The sequence below is a fragment of the Callorhinus ursinus genome, unplaced genomic scaffold (assembly GCF_003265705.2).
Source record: "Callorhinus ursinus isolate GAN/ISIS: 27379988/994484 unplaced genomic scaffold, GSC_fseal_2.0 scaffold3, whole genome shotgun sequence".
Taxonomy (NCBI): Eukaryota; Metazoa; Chordata; class Mammalia; order Carnivora; family Otariidae; genus Callorhinus; species Callorhinus ursinus.
The window spans coordinates 45,357,439-45,379,698 of NW_027397065.1; the positions used below are offsets into that span (position 1 = coordinate 45,357,439).

General features: G+C 42.3%; 1 protein-coding gene across 3 annotated transcripts in view; it reads left to right on the forward strand.

Annotated features, from left to right (window-relative positions):
* TIMD4 (T cell immunoglobulin and mucin domain containing 4) overlaps positions 1-21,106 on the forward strand; it is a 43,439-nt gene extending 22,333 nt beyond the window's left edge. The window contains exons 5-12 of one of the 3 annotated variants that reach the window (XM_025867159.2): positions 5,887-5,933; positions 7,237-7,330; positions 8,849-8,888; positions 10,017-10,396; positions 10,986-11,226; positions 11,347-11,545; positions 16,222-16,339; positions 19,124-21,106. In XM_025867159.2, the coding sequence (XP_025722944.1) occupies positions 5,887-5,933; positions 7,237-7,330; positions 8,849-8,888; positions 10,017-10,101 (266 nt within the window). In that variant the 3' untranslated portion in view covers positions 10,102-10,396; positions 10,986-11,226; positions 11,347-11,545; positions 16,222-16,339; positions 19,124-21,106. Of the gene's footprint in view, positions 1-5,886; positions 5,934-7,236; positions 7,331-8,848; positions 8,889-10,016; positions 10,397-10,985; positions 11,227-11,346; positions 13,528-16,221; positions 16,340-19,123 lie in introns of those variants that run through there. The other 2 variants (XM_025867161.2, XM_073890565.1) reach the window with 2 other exon arrangements.
* Positions 21,107-22,260: the final 1,154 nt, after the last annotated feature.

The following is a 22,260-nucleotide window of genomic DNA, read 5'->3' on the forward strand; positions in this document are numbered from 1 at the left end:
AGTGGATTTGACCTTCAGGTCATAGTTTGCCAACCCTTGATCTACACCATCCAGATACAGGACACATTCTTTAGAAAGAGCAGATGTGAGTCTCTTTCAACAGGGCTCTTCCAGTACAGGCACTGAATATTGCTTCCTACCCTACCCCGGATGATAAGTCCTTGAAAGGTAAAGGGGGTGTTTTTATGTTACGGTCTTCACATTTACACTTTATTTTTTATATGTTTAAAATAAGTACATGCTCTTGTGGTTTTTTTTTTTTTTTAAGATTTTATTTATTTGACAGAGAGAGAGACAGCCAGAGAGAGAACACAAGCAGGGGGAGTGGGAGAGGGAGAAGCAGACTCCCCGCCGAGCTGGGAGCCCCACGTGGGGCTCGATCCCAGGATCCTGGGATCATGACCTGAGCCAAAGGCAGATGCTTAATGACTGAGCCACCCAGGTGCCCCAAGTACATGCTCTTGTAAAAGAAAACAGTAAAACAGTATAAAGTGAACATTCCAAACATTCTTCCCAACCCCTCACCCTAAATGACCAAGAAGAAGAAATAATTACTCCAGTGTGGGCTATATCCTTTCAGATCATTTTCTTTTTCTTTTTTAAAAATATGTATTTTTTTATTTTTAGAGAGAGAGCAAGGGAGGGGCAGAGGGAGAGGGAGAGAGAGAGAATCCCAAGCAGGCTCCATGTACAGGTTGGAGCCCAACATGGGCCTCAATCCCAGGATCCTGAGATCATGACCTGAGCCAAAATCAAGAGCCTAATGCTTAACCGACTGAGCCACCCAGGCACTCCGGATCATTTTCTTTTTCTAATGACGTAGTAACATCTATCATTGTTTTTTACAAAAATTTTAAAAATTTTTACAAAATAATTTTAAAGCTTGCTTTAACATCCATTGAACAATTTTTGTTCAACAAATCTTTATTGCAAAGCAACTATGTATCATGCATATATTAGGTTGAACCATATGAAATGCTGATATTTAAACCACTTTTTAAAAGCTTTTTGTTTTGAGACAATATTAGAATCAACACAAACTTGCAAAAATAGTACAGAGAAATCTATACATTCCTCCACCTTCCCCCAAACATCTTACATAACTATAGCACATGGTCAAAGAGGGAAACTGATATTGGCATCATATGATTAACAAGTCTACAAACTCTACTTGGATTTCCCTGGTTTTTATATGCAATCATTCTTTAAAAGCAAGCAAACAAAGAAGCTCACTTTATATACATATATATATCCTGAACATCTTTGTATGTCAGTACTCATATCTAGGGGTGTGTCTTACTAATAGCAACACTCAGCTCGTCTTTAGCTGTGAGTTAATGGGTTTCTAACAGCGATCTCCAAAGTTTCGCTTAGAAGGTCCCTGTGGCATTGCTTCAGAGAAATGATACACACCCCAAGAATTTGCTCTTGACCCAGGCATCTTGCAAAGTTTCCAGTGATTAACATGTGGTATATATTTTACAGTTAAAATTCTCTCATTTGAGAAAATTTAGAAAGTATACAAAGTACTGAAAAAAATTTTAATTGCCTATAATATTTCCATTCAAAGTCAGATGCATGTCGTCTTTCAGGATTTTTAAATTTTCTTTGTGGAACAAGATGTATGCATGTGTTTGTATGTTCTTAAGTATTTACATACTCAATTCCTATACTAATTATAGCTTTTCATCCTTTTTAAAAAATTACTGTGAAATGATCATTTTCTCGGGTCATTCAAATTCTTTGTAAAAAGGCATCCAGAAATATAAAGGATAAAAAGGACATAGGAGATCAGTTGTGCAATACCAGCATTTTCGGATGAATAACCTGTGGCTCAGAAAGAGGTAATGTTGTGCCTAAGGTCACGCAGTCAGGAAATGTGGGATACACAGACACTCAGTGACAGTGAAGGGTGGGGGCGGCCCAGGTGCAGCCTCACAGCGCTCCAAGGTCTGGGCTTAAGTTTTGCAGGAATTCCATTTTGCCAGAATACCCATGCCTACCAAGAACTCAGTCAAGAGCCTAAAATTAAACCAGCAAGCCAAGTTACTAATTTACAATGAGAACTCTGCCAAGAGTGTCCATGTTTTGGTATTTTTTCATGTAAATATGTTCTCACCCCGTAGGCAAATCTAATTATTAATCAGGTATTGGTGAGTCCATAGAGCTGGGAAAAGTATAGTTAAGTTGAAGATTCTTTTATTGTTATTACATGTTAATTAATTTCTTTTGGATAGAAAACATATATATGGTGAAGGTACAAAGTGCATAAAAAATTTTTAAGTGAGGGGCGCCTGGGTGGCTCAGTCGTTAAGCGTCTGCCTTCGGCTCAGGTCATGATCTCAGGGTCCTGGGATTGAGCCCCGCATTGGGCTTCCTGCTCCGTGGGAAGCCTGCTTCTCCCTCTCCCACTCTCCCTGCTTGTGTTCCCTCTCTCGCTGTGTCTCTCTCTGTCAAAACGAATAAATAAAATCTTAAAAAAAAATTTTTTTTTAAATGAAAGGTCACTCTTCCTTGCATCCCTTGTGCCCATCCCCAGGGGAAGATCGTAATGACCACTGTGTCTCTGTATTATTTTCCCAGGGATGCTGTAAATAAAAACTTACCAGAAATGTAGTGATGTGAAACGACACAAATTTATTATCTTTATGGTTCTGGAAGTCAGAAGTCCTAAAATTGAGGTGTCAGTGGGGCCATGCTCTCTCTAAAGGCTCTAAGGGAAGATCCTCCCTTTGCCTCTTCCAGCTTCTGGTGCCCCTGGGATTCCCTGGCTTGAGGCCACATCCCTTCAATCTCTGCCCGTCCTTACGTGGCCTTCTTTGTGTGTGTCTCTCTGTGCCTCCTCTCCTTATAAGGACACCTGCCATTGGATTTAGGGCCTATCCTAAATCTAGGATGGTTTCATCTCAATATCCTTAAACTAATTACATCCGCAAAGATGCCCTATTTCTACAAGTTCACAGTTGGAGGTTCTGAGGGCACACACATTTGAGGAGGACACTATTCAACTTACCACAGTTCCCCTCCCACAGAATTGCTTTTCTTGCAAGTCTTGGGGCGGGGGTGGGGGGCGCTCCTGTCTTTGCCCGAATGTGCTTGTTTAAGAGTTCAGGGTCTTAAGAATGTAAGGGCCAAGATAGCACGGAAGACCCAGAAATGAGTAGTCTTCACTTGTCTGCCCCATGCCCTAGCTGTTAGCATCGCTGTTTCACAAGGAACAAAAATCGCCGTCCACTCGTGTGCCTTGTTGCTATTCAGTGTCTAACACCATCTAACACTGTGGCTTTGGAGAGCTTCTCAGTGGGGCTTTTGGCATTTTCAGAAGAAGAGGAAGAGGAGGAGGAGGAAAAAGAGGAAGTGGGGGAGGAAGAGGCGGAGAAAGAAGAGGAGGAAGAAAAGGAAGGGGGGAGGGGGAGAGGAAGTGGGGGTCGGTATCACCCCGCAGCTCTTGTGTTTGCAAAATGTCTCTGCCATTAGACAGTTCCTATTTAAAATACGGATTAGCTCTGACAAAACTGACCTAGGCTGGCTTTTCTCTTTGGTGGTTTCAATTTCGGTCTTATGCATCACAAATGATTTTAATACTATAGGATTTTGACAGAACAGGGGTAGGAGTTTTGAATTCTTACCTGCAATTCCCAGCTCTAGGGAATAATAGTGGAGAGAAAAACAACAATAACTGAGTTGTAGGATATGAAAACATGCTGAATCTTCCCCTCCGAGTTTTATGCTCGTAGGCATTCAACAAGTCACTTTCCTGTCGAACAAATAAGCTCTCTTGTACCAAACTATGAGCCTCAGAAAACCTATCACATTTTTTCTTCTGCCTCGAGTGCAAGGAAACTTGGGAGAAACAATGATCAATTTCAGTAATTATTCACCTAGATTTTTACTATACTCAGCCCTTGTCTATGTGCAACTTTATGTTCTGTTTCTATCAGCAGGTTTTATTGCACCTACGATTTCATATCCTTTCCAGGCATTTTCTCCTGCCCTGGCTTCCATGACACTGGTCTCACTTTCTGCTCCCTGCTGTTTGTTTCTTCTGCTTCTTTCTCCTTTGCCTTCTCTGTCCACCTTTCAAGTGCTGGGGTTTCTTAGGATTCCTGCTCTTCTCTCTCTGACATGCGACCCTTGGATTTCTTATACATTCAGTGGATTTTAACTGCTCCCTGGAGACTGACAACTCCCGAACCAGTATCTGCAACTCCAACCTTTCCCTGATTTTGGTTCAGATTCGAATCCATCAACTGCATGTGAGGCGAGTGGTGTTTGCGTGTGTCTCTCGGGTGCCTTACTCGATGCCTATGGATTTGAGCTTGGCACCTTTCTTCCCTGGACTGCCCTTTCTGCTTTGGCTGTGCCCAGTCTAGGAGGACAGTGAGGCAATGGCCCAGAGTCTCAAGAAGGAATCTGCGAGTTATCTAAGACTTGTTTCTTTCTCACCCTGACGTTCAATGTCCACATGCTCTTGATCTCCTTGCTAAGCATTTCTAGAATCTCTCTCTCTCCCTTCATTTCTGTTAGCTCTGAATTTCGGACCTGGGATCAGATGGTAATTGATCATCTCATCTTGGCTATTTCCTTATTCTCTTAACTTGACCATAGCATGCTTAAAATGTTTCTGTGGTGTCCCACTGCTTACAGAATTAAACGGAGACTTACCAGCATGAAACAAAGGCCTTCCCTGACCGGTTCCTGCCCGTCTCTGTGGTCATCCCCTGCCACTCCTCCCCAGCCCCACCCCCCCCATTCTCTGCCTTCACGGCTGCCTGCCATTCCACCCAGAAGCACACTGTTTCATGCTTCCATGGCCTTGCTGGGGCTGCGCTTCCTAAAAGGCCTTTACCATCTTTCTTTGCTAATTCTTACACAACTTTAACTCAGCTCAAATGTTATTCATTCAACAAACACTTATTGAGCACCAAGTGTGTGCCAGGCTGTGTTAGGGTTCCCCTGTTGAGCAAGCAGAGAGGGACACTGTCCTCAAGGAGTTTTATCCTAGCAGCTCTCACTGAGCTACGATGTTGGGCTACGTGCCTCTCCCTCTGCCCGCCCTCCCCAGCAACCTCTCACAGCCCATCGTTACCCGTGGCCTATGAGGCTGAAATGACCTTCTGGTCCTCATTGTCTAATGTACTGTGAATTTCATGGTTGGCGCGGGGCATGCTGTATTCATCTTAGTGTTCTAAGTGCCTGGGACAGTGCTTAGCACAGTATGACTCACTTGTTGAACTCAACTATCAGTTATAAATAAATGAGCCCATGACTCAGCTTAAACTTTACATTCTCAAGGATACCTACCCTTGATCCTCCAGAAGAGGTCAGCCATCCTTGTGATATGTCCCTCTCCATATCTATTTATTGTACGTATTGTACTATTTATTCCCAGGATGTTGCACAATTGTAACATTATTTTTTTCAACTATTCACCTTATTTACTTTAATTTGGTTTCCTGCACTAAGTTGTAAATTTCGTCAACGAGGCTGATGGTGCAGCTAGCAGAGTACATGGCCTATGATAAATGCTTAATAAGTATTTGTTAACTGATAGGCATGTTTTCTTACTGGGTAAAAATCCTGGATGCATTGCTGGCACCTGCCGAAAATTTAGATCCAGTCGCCAGCTGGCCTAGTGCCCCATTCTACCCATCTATAAAATGGAGATGTTCCTGTGGGATAATGTTGGATAGTAGACGAGCTTCAGATAAAATCATCTTAAAAGAAATGTGTTGTAAATAAATCATATAGAAAAAGGGAAGATGGGATTACAAGATTAAACACATCAACTAAAATTCCAGATGAGCTTTGAAATGCCCATTGCAGGATGTGGTATTTTATTCCCCCACAGGAAATATAAACATTTTCCCCCTTTTTCCTTCCCAGCAACGGAGACAGAAATGCCTGTGCCAAATGGAGTAGAATCAGAACAGGTAAAATTTTTGTGAAGTATTTGAAGCATATGACTTCGATTTTTAAAATCCACAATAGAGGTTTGCAGAAATAACTGGGGAGGCAAATATATCTGAGCAGCAACTGTGGGGAAATAGCTAAGCAATTTGTAGACTGGTGCCTTGTGCTCTTGGCAGAAATAACGTTCCTATCGTTACCTCTCTATGTGCAGACACCTTGAAAAACAAAAAGAAATAAAAAGTACAAAATCATGGAAAAATCATTATGTGTGCCTTCTGTGTGGCCCAGGATTAGTGACATCCTGCAGGATCAACACTTGCCACCAGCATCCTTCTTATTTGCTGAGTGTACCCTTCATTAATTCTTATTATCACAAAAGTGATTCAAGCCGCTTTAAGTAAAAACTGCAGGCAGTATCGACACCTATAAGGGAAAAGTGAAGGCCCCCCCATCCCTTCTTTCTTCTTTCCCTTCTCCCTCCTGAGAGGGAGATTGTTGCCCCTCCTTGCTGCTGTGTCGAGAAAAGGTGTCAGGACCCCTTTATACTCATAAACATTAAAACAGAAATTAAAAATGATGTTTATTAATTCATTTAAAAGCAAGAATAACAAAACAAACCCATGACATGTTGACGTAAGTAACACTTTATGAAAAATAACTATATTTTCCCAAATGAAAAAATATTAGAAAAATGGCATTAGGTGACATTGTTTTACATTTCTGCAAATCTCGTGAGTGTCCGCCTGACCGGGAGGCAGAAATTCTCTTATCTGCCTGCATATTCTAGCATCGGAAGGATGACCTCAGCACATTACTTGTGAAGTCACCTAGGGGAAAACCCCACTGTCCATCTCATGAGAGTGACAGTGAAAATGGCAAATAATGTTTCGTGAAAATCATTTTGATCTCATGGGTCCCCTGGCTACACTTTGAGAACCGGTGCTGTAGAAAATTTGAAATTGAGTTCCATTTTCTCTTGAATCTTGTTGCCTCTGGAGGGCTGAGTCAGCTGTGAAGAGAGCTGCCTGGGACTGGGTAGATTTCCTATCTTCAGACCCCTGAACCCCACAGCCCATATGCCTGAGGTCGAAGACAGGAAAATTGGGCGGTCTGAGTAAATGTTCCAGGTTTTCAGAGATTTTCCAAGAAATTCTGATTTGTAAGCCTGCTTTGTTTTGATCTTGAGCCCTATCAGGCAAAGTGGGGGTGGGGGACAAGCAATGAAGCTACTTGGTGAGTGGAAGGTATGACTGGGACAGGAAAATCGTGCGGGGGTAATGTTCAGAAAGGACTGGCCCAGTCGCCTTCCCTGTGTCTCACCAGGTAAAAATGGCCATCAACTCCGACCTGCTAATGATCATCGTTCCCTCCCTGGGATTCGTGCTGTTGGTGTTGCTTGTGGCGTTTTTCCTTCGAGGTAAGGAGGGCAGGCCCCGGGTGGGATGGTGCCCTTTGGAGCTGTGGAGCCTCTAGGAGGATCTGGGGGTGGACTGATTCTGCTTCCTGCCCCTGTCTCCTTCCCTCAGAGTCCCCTTTCCATCATTGTCTCCATCCTGGTCAAGGAAGTAACAGGGAAACTCCTTCTCCCTTGGATGCTAAAGCCTTCATGTTATCATCTTCCTGATGGAGTTTATATTTTGGAAAAGAAAAACAAGAGCACCTTCATTCTCTGGAAATTCAATCTCTGGCAGTCCTGCTGTTATACTCCTGATGTGTCTAACTGCTTTCCTTCTCATGACTGCCTTAAGTGAAAAGTGCTATTATTATCATCATTGTCTTAGGGCAGAGGAAACCCTGGCCCAGGCTCCTCCTCTGGCTAGGACTGCCCCAGGAAGAAAGCCATGAATAATCTCGGGCTTCTTCTTCCCTTAAAGCAAGATTTGTTTACCTGGGCTCGACAGATAGACCTCAGGGGAAAGTGAATCCCTTGAAATCCTGTGCAAAGGTACTTGCATGTTCCTATCTGCACTTCTCAGGGGGTGGGGTCCACGGTTGTTATTAGATTCCCCAGCTGGTCTGTGACCTTACACCTTCCACCCCCACCCCTCATTGTCAAAAAAATAGTTTTAACACGCTGCAAAAAGGAGTCATGGAACAGGGTTTATAGTTGTCATGCAAAGTAGAGGCATGTGACATCTGGTCCTGCTGTAAAATGGGGGAAAATTGTTCTGTAGTCATTAAGAGAAACTGTTTCGAGGTGGCAAATGAGGAGATACGACTGCTAACCAGCTTGGCCTGTTCAAGCAACAGTAGTGAAACTTGCATATTTCAGTACCTGTCCCTAGTGAACACTGACAAAGGCAATTCGGAACTCAGTGGGAAGCCTGCCATTAGCCTTCCTACAAAGCCCTCATAAAGGCAGAGGACATTGGTTCTCACACAGTTTTGGAATTTCTGAGTATGTCTCCTAAGGAGGTGTTTTAAAACTCAAGTGAGTGCTTGAATTCTGGGTGGGCAAATGACTTAAGAATGAAGCAGCATGGGGCGCCTGGGTGGCTCAGTCAGTTGGGCATCTGCCTTCGGCTCGGGTCATGATCCCAGGGTCCTGGGATTGAGCCCCGCATCAGGCTCCCTGCTCAGCGGGAAGCCCACTTCGCCTTCTCCCTCTGCTGCTCCCCTTGCTTGTGTTCTCTCTGTCTATCTCTCTCTCTGTCAAATAAATAAATAAAATCTTAAAAAAAAAAAAAAAGAATGAAGCAGCTTAACACTATTGCCCACAACATGGGAACAGATGTGTAATTGATGGGCACTGCCTTGGGGCCCGAAGAAGCAATCACTTGATCTGATTAAAGGAACAGCTTTCCCTGCCAAAACCATTCCCTCAATTCTCACCTTTGGTCCAACTCCGCTCTTGGTAGGGCAGCTTTGGGCTTTCCCAGCATTTCACATGTTCTAGCACAGCTACTCTGCTTATCCTATGGCCTTGTCTTTTCAGGGAAAGTCATGAAAACCAGTTGGTTCCCGAAACACACAAGGTAATTCATCTTGCATGACTGATTGTTGTAATGATTGTACAAGCTGTTACAAATGATTAGATACTACTCAGTGGTTTAATGACTTGTGCTCGTGTTCTGATTAAATACAGGGTTGGAGAAGTATGGCATTAGAGGTGAAAAAATGTGGGATTTAACTCACTTTAACCTCTGTCTTGGTTAACACTATGTTATGTTTGTCTGAAATACAAATATAAAGGCAGTTTGCATTAATAGAAGCATGGCATGCAAAAGAAGGAAGGTGATATGTCTTTGTCCTCTGTGCTCAGAATTCTTTGTTCAACTCTGGGCAATTCATTTTATTTATTTATTTATTTATTTACTTACTTACTTACTTACTTATTTGTGAGAGAGTACAAGCAGGGGGAGCGGTAGGCCGAGGGAGAAGCAGGCTCCCTGCTGAGCAAGGAGCCTGATGCAGGACTTGATCCCAGGACTCTGGGATCATGACCTGAGCCAAAGGCAGACACTTAAATGAGCCACCACCGCATCCCTAGGTGATTCATTTTAAAAGACATTGTTAAACAGGAGTTTATGGAGAAGAGAGTTGGCAGTATGGAAAATGAAAAACATGTAGAATATCATTCCTGGGATTTGGTTCCTCTGCCCAATATTAGACCATAAGAGCAGTTTTTTGTTTTGTTTTGTTTTAAATAGTTTGAAGAGTCTTTGGAAAGAGATTTTGGATATTGGTCCTGTTCTATAGCTTTTTGGGAAAGAAATGAAAAGATCTGGTGTAAACTGTGATGAAGACTGTGGCTTCACTTAATTGCATCAATACGAAAATATCTATTAACAAATATTAACAAGTAGGGGAACTGAGACTCAGCAAGGCAGCTTTCCAAGGTCATACACACATTTCGATCTTGATTTTATATTTTGCTAATGTAAACATAGAAATGTTTAATTCCCTTATTGGAATAGACTGGCAAAAGCCCTTTATTTCCCGCGGCGTCAGTTTTCCCATCTGTGAATGGAGAGGCTTAGACAGGATGGAGTCTGAGCCATTTTCACTCTAACAGCCATGGTTAGTTGCGTTGTGAGTTAGCAACATCCCATTATTTCTGGTCCTGGTGTTCCCCATTCTCAGCCTCTCTTTTCTCCTTACAGGCTAGACAATGCTGGAGAATGTAAAAACAACTTTGATGACATGCAGCATGGAAGAGAAGACGAAGATGGTCTTTTCACGCTCTAATGTGCCACTTTTTCTCAGGATTGAGGACGGGGCCATGATCCGGGAATTGTCAAAATAAGTCTTAGAATGTGTTGTTTTGTTTTGTTTTTAAAGCCGCATCTATTCCATTGGTGTCACGATCCAGTCTTGCTTTAATGTCACAAGTGAAAGTACCGTAGAGACCTTTAGCACCTTCTCTGCCAGGTGCTTTAATCTCCTGGGTAGCATCATGCTAAGTGATCGTCCAGACTGTGCTTGAATAATTTCAGTGATGGTGAACTCACTACCACATCTAAAGGAGATCATTCAATCTCAGGTAGGTCTGAGACTTAGAAATATTTAAAACAAAGTCTGTCTCCGGACAGCATCTGCCTATGGATCGTAGCGGAACTCATTGTGTTTACACAGAACATGTGTAATGTCTCTTCTCTCTGGCAGCGCTCCAGATACTGGAAGGAGGGCCTCACGTCTCTCCAAATTGCCCTGTGTCAGGGACATGATTTCTGGTTCCTTCTCTACCCTAGTTGCCTTTGCCTCCTATGCATTTGTATCTCACTGTTTATGCCCAACTTTCGGAGTGCAGCGCCCCCCTCCAGGGATGGTAGGAGCAACCCTGGGTCTGGGTCTCATCAATAATGCCGGAAGCGATGTAGAACCGCACCATAATTTTGGCTCACCTTTTCTTTTTTGAGAAAAAATTCTCCCTTAACCAGGGCTCTGGGGGGGTGGGGGCGGGTGTGGTGGCATAGAGTCAGGAGTTTCCTGCGGCACGAGGCAAAGGTCCCGGTGGAGGTGGGTGTCAGAGACCTCACTGAAGCTGGCGTTTGCCTGAAATCCCCGTCTGTAGTCCTTCCCCTCTCCGATTTGTTCTCCGAGCTGTGGCAGATCTCCTTTTCTAAATGCAGATCAGAGAGTCCTGTCTCCCGACTTCTGCTGTGGAAGAAGCACCTGGGCTCAGCCTGAGGCCCCAGGCAGCTGCCACAGATGAGTGAGCGAGGGAAGTGCTGGGGCTGTTCTAAGTGCAATGTGCCTGTGTCCACTTGAAGGCTTTACCACTCCAACTTAGTTAGGATAACGTCCTGGGCAAGCAACACGTGGCCACGGGCTGGAACAAGGCAACCAGTCTGAGACTCCAAAGTCCAGGAGGTAGGGTGTGGGTTTTACCAACTGATGAATTAATAAATACATAATTCTTACACTGAGACTCCCTGGTCAGGGGAGATTGTTGGTCTAGTTAATTCTCTCTTTCCCTCTCCGTGTAATCAGGATGCATTGGTAACCTCCTACGATAACTTCCGAGTATCTAGGGCCCAGGAGAGAGGATCACTTCGCTTGGAGAGCTTAAAAATCTAAATGAGATGGAACACACATGGGAAATGCGACAGAATGGAATCAGTATTGATTTTCCATTTGCACAAGGAAGGACTTTGATGGAGACGTGGTTCTTACAGCTGATTTTTACATGGTGGGTCCACAGTCCAACCTTGAGGGTTTAGAACAACCTATTTCTGCAACCTTGACCTTGGCCTTTCTAGACTAAATCAGAGATAACATCCAATCCTTAAACAGCATTTGCTTTGGTCTAGTTTTCCTACTAAGTGTTTCAAGGCAATTTCTCATGGAATCCTCATAGCAGCCCAGTAAAACAGGTATATTACTCCTGCTTTTGGAGTGGAGAAAACAGAAGCAGAGAGAGGCGAAGGAACTTGCCCAAGGTCACATGGACCAACCCCCTATGACAGAGCAGGGCCTTGAACCAGGCTGGAAGGACTCCACACTCTTAACCACTACCCTGTACTTCACAGCAAGGGCCTTAATTTAACATTTTGCGCGTACAGAACTGCAGTATTGGCCTCCGTTGGGTCCAAATGGATTTTAGTTTGCTCAACTAAAATCTGGCGGCCTGAGTGTTTTGATGGTTGTCCAATCCCAACCCCTTTATAGCTCAATCTTCCCTTGTCCCCATATTATTTGCTCAGAATCTTATTTGCATTCGCAGAGGAAGCTGCAAGTGGAGAACCTGGCAGGAACCTTAATGAAGCCAGGTGGGACACATTTAAATGGGACTGTGTTGAACTAACTCATGAAGAGCTGGAGCCAGCTGTCAGCAGGCTTAATGAAAGGTTAACAGGAATCCGGCAATGGGTGGCTGGAGAGACTCTTTGTCTCTCTAAAGAAAACACAAATTTGAGAAGTGAGCTCCCTGGGTGAAGGCAAGATCAGAAGGAGGAAGCCACTTGTAACCAGAAGGCTGGGTCTCAAAATAGAATTTCATTTGGATTTGTAAACATGTTATAGTCATTAAAAAAAAAAAAAGGCATTGTGAGTTCTCAGCTCTCTGAACATCAAAGGACAGTGAAGAGAAGGATGCTGGAAGAAGATGAATGCTAATATTGTTATGAGGGTCTTGGGGCGTGCTGGAGATAGCCACTCATGGAACAGAAGATGCGTTTACTTTCCATCTGAGCTGGAAAGGTGCTGTTTGGCGGTTGTATGTTTTATCCATGTTGCGTATGGAGTGGGGGTTGGGGGGTGTCCAGGAAAGACCCTGACTCATCCAGCAATTCAACTCCCATGTTTTATCTGATGAAACTGAGGCCCAGACTGAGGGGGACTGAGTTACCCCAGGCTACACAGGGACCCAGTGCCAGAGCACAGACCTAAACCATGTCTCCCGAACTTCTCTCTGTGGCCATGTCATAAACCTGTTCTTGGATTTTTCTAGGTCCACCTGGATCTGCCTGATTATTTACCCTTCTGAGGTCACATTAAGTTCCTGGTGCATGCAACTCAGCATTTCTTTCCCTTGAACCATCTTTCCCAGCACACCCTTGACCCTGTGGTGGACTGCCATTTCCAGGAAGTGGAATGAGAATGTGGAAGTGCAAAGCCTGGCTGTTCTGTTGCTTTTTGAAGAACACCACCATAATGAGGGTGACCAACTAGTCCCATTTTAAAACTCAAAGTCCCACATGCTGGGAACCCCTTCAGGAGCCCCTAATGACTGTAACATGTTTACGGATCCAGGCAAACTGGGATGATTGGTCCACTTAAGTCTGTAACTAAACCAGAGATGGAAACAACCACCCCCTGAGTTCTTGACTCTCTTGCAGTGATCATTTTTTTGCTGCAATAGTACCCAAGTGGAATTTAATTTGTTTAGATCCAGTCTTAAAATAGACTACTAAATCTAGATGCTAGACCCTTATTAATCAAAACATGGGGCTCAGACCAGGCCATGGTCATCACCTGGGAGCTTGTTAGCCATACAGAATGTCGGTCCCCACCGTAGAGCCCAGAATCATAATCTGCATTTTAATGAGGTTTCCATGTTATTCGTATGAACATTAAAAATTGAGAAATACTGGCCTAAAGCATTGATTTTTAAAGTCAGCTGCACATGGAAATCATATGGGGATTTCAGTAATAAAAAATACTGATGTTTGACTCCTTTTTAGGATCCTGATTTTAATGGGCATGGGGGAGACCTGGCTCTCAGGAGTTCTTAGACCACCTCGGATAACACTAAGGCACAGCAATGACTGTAAGCCACAATTCTAAAGGGAGGGCAGCTTTGCACCAGAAGGAATTGTTGCTAATTCATCAGGACAACTTTTGGCCTAAGTTACAAGTTTATGTGGGTCTAGTACCCCCACATGATTTTGCTCAAAGAGATGATCAATAAAATTGTTCAAGAATATCTGAGGAGACATGATAATGACCTAAATGTCCCAATTACTATGGATGAGGCCCATTAAAGTAATTAAAAGCCAAGATATAATATTTGGTCTGTGGAAAGTGATAATGAGAAAACAGAAAAGATAAATGGAGAAAGAATATCTGGGGGTAAAAGGGATGCTATTAATCTTTCAGAGACATCAGAGGGATAATGAGATGATGCTAGGATTATAAGAGAAACATGGAAGACTGGTTAAGTGGAAACCTTTGTTGCAGAATAAAGAACTTGGTAAAAAGGCAACTCTCTGCCCTCTTGTACCTAAAGATAATGGGAGACCCTTCTCAGGGCACAGTTATTCATTGTCTTAGAAAGATGGTATTCAGCTGCAAGTAAGAGAATACTAAAAAGTAGTGACTTAATTAAAGACTTTTAATTAGTTCACATAACTAGAAATCTGGATTTAGGCTGTTTGATGGTTGGTTCAGCAGCTTCGCAGAAATGAGATATTAGAGTCTCTGTGGTTTCTTTTGGCTTGTCCCCCAAGGTTGCAATATGGCTGTCACAACTCTAACGTGCCCTCACACAAAAGGATCCCAAACAGGAAGGCAGGAGGTGGAAGGGAATGGAACTTTCCCCCTAATATGACTTTTATCCTTTATCAAAAAGGGAAATCTGCCATAGAAGTTACCAGAAGACCCTCCCATATGCTTCAGTGGACATAACTTCACTGAATCACATGCCCACCCTTTGGCCAAGGGGAATGAGAGATCTGGGACTAATTTACATCAATCATGACTCAGCCCCCAGGGTGTACACATGCCATTTAGCCAAAACTTACAATCAATCAGCATGGGAGAAACTGAGAATGGCTGTTGGGTCAACAACCTTGATTTCCAGCACACTCAATCATCCAACCAAAGTATCTTGGGTGTCTCCTATGTGCCAAAGGGCCCTGTTGGGTGCTGGGGTGTAGGAATGAACTGGACAGACCGAGGCCCTCTTCCCTGACAGCTTATAGTCTACAGAGTCACCTCCATCTGTATTATGCATTCTGTGATTCCAAATGTTTGGATCATTTTTAATGTACCTGAGAGGCAAAAGAATGAAGGGATTTAAACAGGATAAAAGTTTAGAAATTCTGCATACACACCTTGAAGCTGGGGGACTGAACCTCTCATGCAAGTGTCAGGAGTCAATCGAGGAATGAGGCAGAAATATTTAGCCCTGGTAGATGAAGAAAATTGTAGCAAAAATTCTTAGCCACAGTGACACTTCGTAAGTATGGCGGAGAGTAGGCAGCTTGGGGTAAAAGCACATGGTAGAGTAAGGAAAATAACCTCTTCTGTGTTTCTATGCAGTTTCCTACTTTTGTAAGAGTTTCCAAACCCATAATACTTTGTGTCAGAGCCAGAGCATATCCCCATTTGATAGGGGAGAAAAATAGAAGCCCAGACAGGTAAAGTCACTGTGTTCTCGCCAGGGTGAGTGAGACAGGACTAGAAGCAAATGTCCCGATTCCCCCTCAATCCAACTGATAAATATTTTTATGGGGTGCCTACTATGTGCACCTAGCTTTGTGCTTGGGCCCAGTAACAGTGCTAGTAGTCATCACTAATAATACTTGAGCCCTTTCTGGATGTCAGACGCTACCCTAAGCACTTTACATGCATTATTTTATATAATCGTAACAGTTTCTCTATGAGAGGGTTGCCAGTTTTATCCCTGTTTGACAGGTGAGGAAATGGAAGTTCAGATTCATGAAGTAGGTAGCCTGCAGTTGAGCTGGGATTCAAACCCTGCAGCAGCTTCAAAGCCCATGTCCTTGACCCTAGCACTCTGGCCCTTCCAGGTGTACGAAGTGCCTTAGTGATCTCTTCTTTGGCTCTACTCCCATGTGAGGTGGACGGGATTGCACTGGGGATCCTAAGTTTGGTGTCCTCCTTCTCTAAGTCTGTCTGATTGGGCCAACCTGGAAATGGATGGGTGAGTGTGAAGGGCACAAAGCCAGAGGGTCTCACATTCTTGAAGAGACTCAAATTTAGCTTTACCTTCAAATGGAACTATCTATTCAGGCTCAGAGATTGAATAATGAGGATCTGGCACTTAAAATATTCTATGAATGTGGCTCCCATCCCCCTTTAAAAATATACCTGAAGAAAGAGAATGCAAAGGGCCTGGGTCCTACTCTCCTGCAGGGCCCCTGGTCCTGTCTTCCTCTTCCCTGCCTCGTCCTCATGCTGCCACTTATCTCTTCTCTCTACCCTGTTTATCTCTGTTTCCTCCTCAGCTTCTTTTCCTTCCCTTCTCTGAGATGTGTCTTATCTCCCTTCAGCAGCTCCATCAACAAAGTCCTATCATTTTTTCTCCTGCTTCAGGGTGCCTCAGCATCATTTTAATCTGTCCCTCTGAGCTTTGCTTTTCAATCTCTTCCCAAACTTAATCTCAGCCCCTCCTTCACTTAGATGAAGAAAAGACCTGAACAAGATTACATTACCTGACAATACCTTCCGGCTCTGGGATCAAGATGATTAGAAAAGACAGCAGAGTCTTGCTTCACCACTGTGCCCTGGGTATGCTGTGGTAAGAAAAGTTTTTTAATTAACCTAAGACTCACCATCAATTAATGCTATAACCTCCACCACCAGCGCCCTGCTTTCCTGCCTTTTTTTTTTTTTTTAAAACTGTTGTTGAAAATCTTGCAACATGTTGGTGTGTTGGAAAGAACACAGGTCTTTGAGTCAGACTGGCCTAGAACCCAAAGCTGCTCTTGCCCAGCTGGATAGCCCAGGACAAGTTGCTTGGCTTCTCTTAGTCTCAGCTTGATCATTTGTAAATATGGAATAGTCATGGGACCCTCATAAGTAAGCATTGAAAGTAGCAATATCAGTAAAGCAGTTAACACAGTGCTTGGCACAGGGTAGATGCTCTATGACTAGTAGGCTCACTCTGCTAACTCTGCAGCCCTAACCAGTTTAGAGTTATAAGTCTATGTTAATTGGAAATTGTTGGCAGGACTTGCGGAGTCCCCCACTGAGGATACGTACAGTGCACTTGCAGAACTGGAACGTTGAGCCTGTGGACTTCCGGTCTATCTCAGGAGCTGCACGTATGTCCCCTGATCTGGGCTTCTCATACTTTAGATGGCCTAAGAATCATCTGAGAACATGTTAAAATGCGTATACCTGGGTCCATCCCCCAAAGATGCTGATTCAGTGAATTGGAATTGGGCCCTACTACCTGAATTTTTATGAGACTGACTACCTGAATTTTTAATGACCTCAATAGAGTTCTGAAGCATTGGACAGTGGATCCTCTGAGAGTGTGGCTCAGGGGCTGACATTTAGACAGTGCTCATAGTAGCTAGCCTGATTCCTAGCCACTCTGCCCTCCCTCCCTTCCCTGGATTCTGACCCTGCTTTTTACCTTTCTTTGTCTTTGGACCCTGTGTTCAGCTCTAGTTTGGCTCTGATTTTGTTCTTTCTTGGTTCATCATGGTCAGCCCCAGGGCATTCTCACCCTCTGGTTCGTACCTTCAGCCACCCCTACCTGCCTGAGGTTTGGCTCGGCTTAATCTTGTGTTCCATGTTAAACTGTTCTGAAGTGACCCTGGCACTCCTGAAGCTTCTGTGCACCAGTTATGGTTGTCATTTGTCATCCTCTCCTGCCTCTCTTGTATGCCTTTGGGACCCGCCACCCCTTTGGACTTCCAAAGGGATGAAGACCTAAGGGAAGATGGCAAGGGCACCCTTTTGAATTTGAATCATAATTTTAAAGCACCAGGAATGTGGAGAGTGGACCCTGCACTGAATTTTTATTGCCCCTAAGATATATGCTGGATTATTATTTTTTTAAGATTTTATTTATTTATTTGACAGAGAGAGACACAGTGAGAGGGGGAACAGAAGAAGGGGGAGCGGGAGAGGGAGAAGCAAGCTTCCCGCGGAGCAGGAGCCCCATGTGGGGCTCGATCCCAGGACCCTGGGATCATGACCTGAGCCAAAGGCAGACGCTTAACTACTGAGCCACCCAGGCGCCCCTGTTGGGTTATATTTTATTTTAGTTTTAAATTCACCTCATATATCTTGGTTCATTGTGGGGGTTTTCCATCCCTGCCAAATGGTAAAGAATATAAGGAAAATGCTCTAGATTCTGTCTGGATTCTTTTTTTCTTTTTACATTGTGGATATACAGATAGATAAATAGATATATAATTTTTTAAATTGTGGATATATATATACATACATATATCTCATGAAATTTTTCATTTTAACCATTTTAAGGTGGTTAACCATTACAACTCAGTGGTATTAATTACATTTACAGTGTTGTACAACCATCACCATGATCTATTCCCAAAATTTTTCATCATCCTAAACAGAATCTCTCTAACTACTTAAGCAATAACTCTCCATTCTCCCTTCCCTCAGCACCTGGTGACCACCATCTACTTTTTTGTCTCTATGAATTCGCCTATTCTAGATATTTCATATAAGTGGAATTCTATAATATTTGTCTTTTATGTATGGCTTATTTCACTTAGTGTAATGTTTTCAAGGTTTGTCGGTATTGTAGCATGTATCAGAACCTCATTCCTTTTTATGGATGAATAACAACCCATTGTATGAATATACCACGTTTTGTTTATCCATTCATCTATTGATGGACACTTGGTTTGTTTCTATGTTCTAGCTGTTGTGAATAATGCTGCAGTGAACATTGGCATACAAATATTTGTTCAAGTACCTGCCTTGAATTTTGTTTGGTATATATGCCTAAGAGTAGAATTGCTGGGTCATATGGTTATTCTGTGTGTTTAGTTTTTTGAGGAGCCACCCTGCTGTTTTCCACAGTGACCGCAACTTTTTAAGTTCCCACTAGCAATGTATGAGGGTTCCAATTTTTCTATATCCTCACCAACACTTGTTATTCACCTATTTGAAAAAAAATATTGTCATCCTAGTAGGTATGAAGCGATATCTCCTGGATACATTTCAATAATGACTAATAGCATTGGGCATTTTTTCATATGCTTACTGGTCACTTGTGAATCTTCTTTGGACAGATGTCTATTCAAGTCCTGTGCTCATTTTTAAATTGGGTTGTTTGTCTTTTTGTTGTTGAGTTGTAGGAGTTCTTTATATAGTCTGGATATTGATTTCTTGTCAGACATATGGTTGGTACATATCTCCCATTCTATAGGTAGTCTTGATAATGCCCTTTGCACAAAGATTTTTAATTTTAATCAAGTCCATTTTGTATTATTTTCTTTTGTTGCTTGTTATCTTGGTGTCGTATCTAAGAATCTATTTCTAAATCCAAAGTCATGAAAATATACCTCTGTTTTCTTCTTTTATTTTTTTAAAGCTTTTATTTATTTATTTGAGAGAGAGAGCACATGAGAGAGGGGAGGGTCAGAGGGAGAAGCAGACTCCCCACTGAGCAAGGAGCCCGATGGGAGACTTGATCCCGGGACTCCAGGATCATGACCTGAGCGAAGGCGGTCGCTTAACCAACTGAGCCATCCAGGTGCCCCACCTCTGTTTTCCTCTAAGAATGTTTTGATTTGGCCTTATATGTAGGTCATTGGTTCATTTTGATTTGTATATGGTGTGAGGTACAGAGTCCAACTTTATTTTTTTTTTAATGAGGACATCCAGTTGTGCTGGCACCATCTATTGAAGAGATACTCCTTTTCTCCTTGAATGGACTTGGAACTGAAGCTTAACTTTATTTCTTTGAAAATACTAAGCATGCTTGTCTGATAATTCCACTCTTTGGGGTCTTTTGGGCTCTGTTTCTGTTGTCCTTTGTCTCGTCATGTTCTTACTCATGGTGTCTTAATTTCTTGGGTGCCTGGTTATCTTGATTATATAAAGGTTATTGCATTTGAAAATTATTTTTAGGAATAATTTGAGTCCCAGCATAATGTGATCTTCTCCAGAAAGAACTTGCTTTTGCTTCTGTCAGGCACTTTTGTGTGTCATCAATCTACGACCACCATAACTCCACGTTTACTGCTTAAAGTTCCATGGATTACTTAGATGACTTGAAGTCAGGTTATAAGCTCATGAGAGACCAGAGTTCTTACTGGTTCACCCTTATCCTGAGGGTATAGCCCTTTCTGACCTAGATAATACTGAGTATAGTTTATCAAAGTCCCTAAATTTGATGAGTTCTACACCCTGACATTTTTTATCTAACTTCATGAGGCAGCCAAAATCACAATTCAATTTTGCAAATATTTCTTCCAGATTAGAAAACACTTCCAAAACAAAGGCAACTTTAAGTTCTAGACTTACTTTTCTGATTTAGCATGTTCTTTGGTTTTAGGCCTAGAGATTTTTCATTATTTTGTTAGCTCTTTAATATTTTAAAGAACATTGAAAAGTATTTTGTTCAGCCTTCCGTGTCTTCAATGGTTAGTCCAAATTACCTAAGGAACATTCTCAGAACTCATTGTTCTTAAAAATGTCAATTTCCCCAATAGCCTTGCCAATGCTAATCATTATCAAACTTATTAATAAAACAATTTTCTTTGAAACAAAGATGAACAGAACAAAAATATATTTAGTTCCATAATAAGATCCTAGTGTCTACTTAGTAGTATGCATTGATTTATTTCCAATCCCAAAAATCTACTTCCTGGTATGTTGGTACGTTTAACCTGGAGAAGAATAGACCAAGGGAGATTTGATATCTGTTTACAAACAGTTGAAAAACTGCCACTGGAAAGAGGAAGTAGTCTTGTTCTATGTAATTCCAGAAGGCAAATTTAGGACTGGGAATTTTAAATTCCAAAAATCAATTTCTATCTAACCAAAGGAATGCTTTACCAGAATAACTTAGAATATTGTGGTGAGTAGGGGTTTAGTTACCTAGCATTCATCTGTTCTTTTCCATTTGGACTGATTTCTTTGATACTTCTCTTCTGCCTTTTCATTAATTGTAATTTTGTTGCACCTGACTTATCCCCTATCCAACCTTGCACCTGAGTTATCCCCTATCCAACCAAGCCTGGGAAATCAGAGCACTGCATCACCCTACCCTCCTCTCCACACTAATGGGTGGGTCAGGGGTGGACACAAGACCCAAGTTAGGCCAATTAGAGCCCAAAGACCCAATTCTAGGGCTTTTGTTTCAGTTATGCAGGATGTTGATCTTTTCCCACCGACTGTGAAGGAGAGAATGGGAGATTGCCACTGTCACTGTGGAGCTCAGATAGGAGAATTAAAAAAAAACAACAACAACAAATGTGACATTGGTTGAGCTTTGATCATGCCAAGACTGAAAGTATCATCTTAGACTGTCCATGCGGTATGAGGAAATAAATTGCCATTTTGCTTAAACTAGTTTGAGTTGGGTTTTCTGCTATTTTAAATGTAAAGAGTTTTAACTAAAATGGGTAGTGAACTCCCCATTCACAATAGTATTCACATAGAAGGGGATGGATGACCAGCCTTCAGAGTAGTTATGGCGGGGACACCAAGATTATGCTAGTTTGGCTTTGAGGACTTCCAACTCTAAATTCTTAGCTTCCCCAAAACTCTCCTTTACTTGGCTTTTGTTCTGCCCAGCAGACCTGGTAGCTTCAAAGAGGCTGCAAGAACACTGGGTTGGCCATCCCTCGGGGTCATCCCTCAGGGCCAAGCAAGACAGAAGTTAACACATGTCCAGGCCTGGGATGCATATATAACAGAGAAATCCATAATGTTTAATCCCAGAATGAATGGTTTAGAGTCAGATTTTTCACTTTGCACTAAATTAAGTTGTTTTATTTAGCCAAAACAAGGCTTCTTGACAGGATTTTCGTCATCACCTTGGCTGAGTAATGAGTTTCTTTGGCAGGATGAAATTATTGATTAGACCTTTGTATCATCTGCCTGGCAGATGAAGGAAAACTTTAATTTTAAAGATGTTCATATTCAGATGTATATGCAGAAAAGAAGTTTTGAATACTGTTCTTTCACGCTCCATCGCTTAATCTTCCTATGATTATTTATGGAACAGGATCCAAGTTATATGACAGTGTTGGGTTATTTTTAGGCCCAAATAAGTAATATTCCCCATCTGTGGATGTAAATGTTTTCTCTCCTTTTGTTGTTACAATTCTATATGTTTAGATCCAGATGTTTAATTTATTTTAAGAAATGGCGAAATTTCTTTTCAAGTCAACTAAAATACCAAATACTTAATAATGATGACTTACATTTTTGTGATGTGTTTAATTTTGTCAAATGTTTTCACATCAACTTCCTCCATGTATAATAGTTAATTAGCACTTAGAAATGTACCAAGCACATTGCTAGGAGCATTACATGGATTATATTATTTAATTTTCACAAAACCCTACAAAGCAGCCACTATTATCATCCCCATTTTATAGATAAAGACATTGAAATGTTGGCAGGGTAACAAGCTTGCCCAAAGTTATACAGACTCACACAGAGCCAGGGTTTAAACCCAGATGTTCTGGCTCTAGAGCTCAAGGTTTTAAACCATAT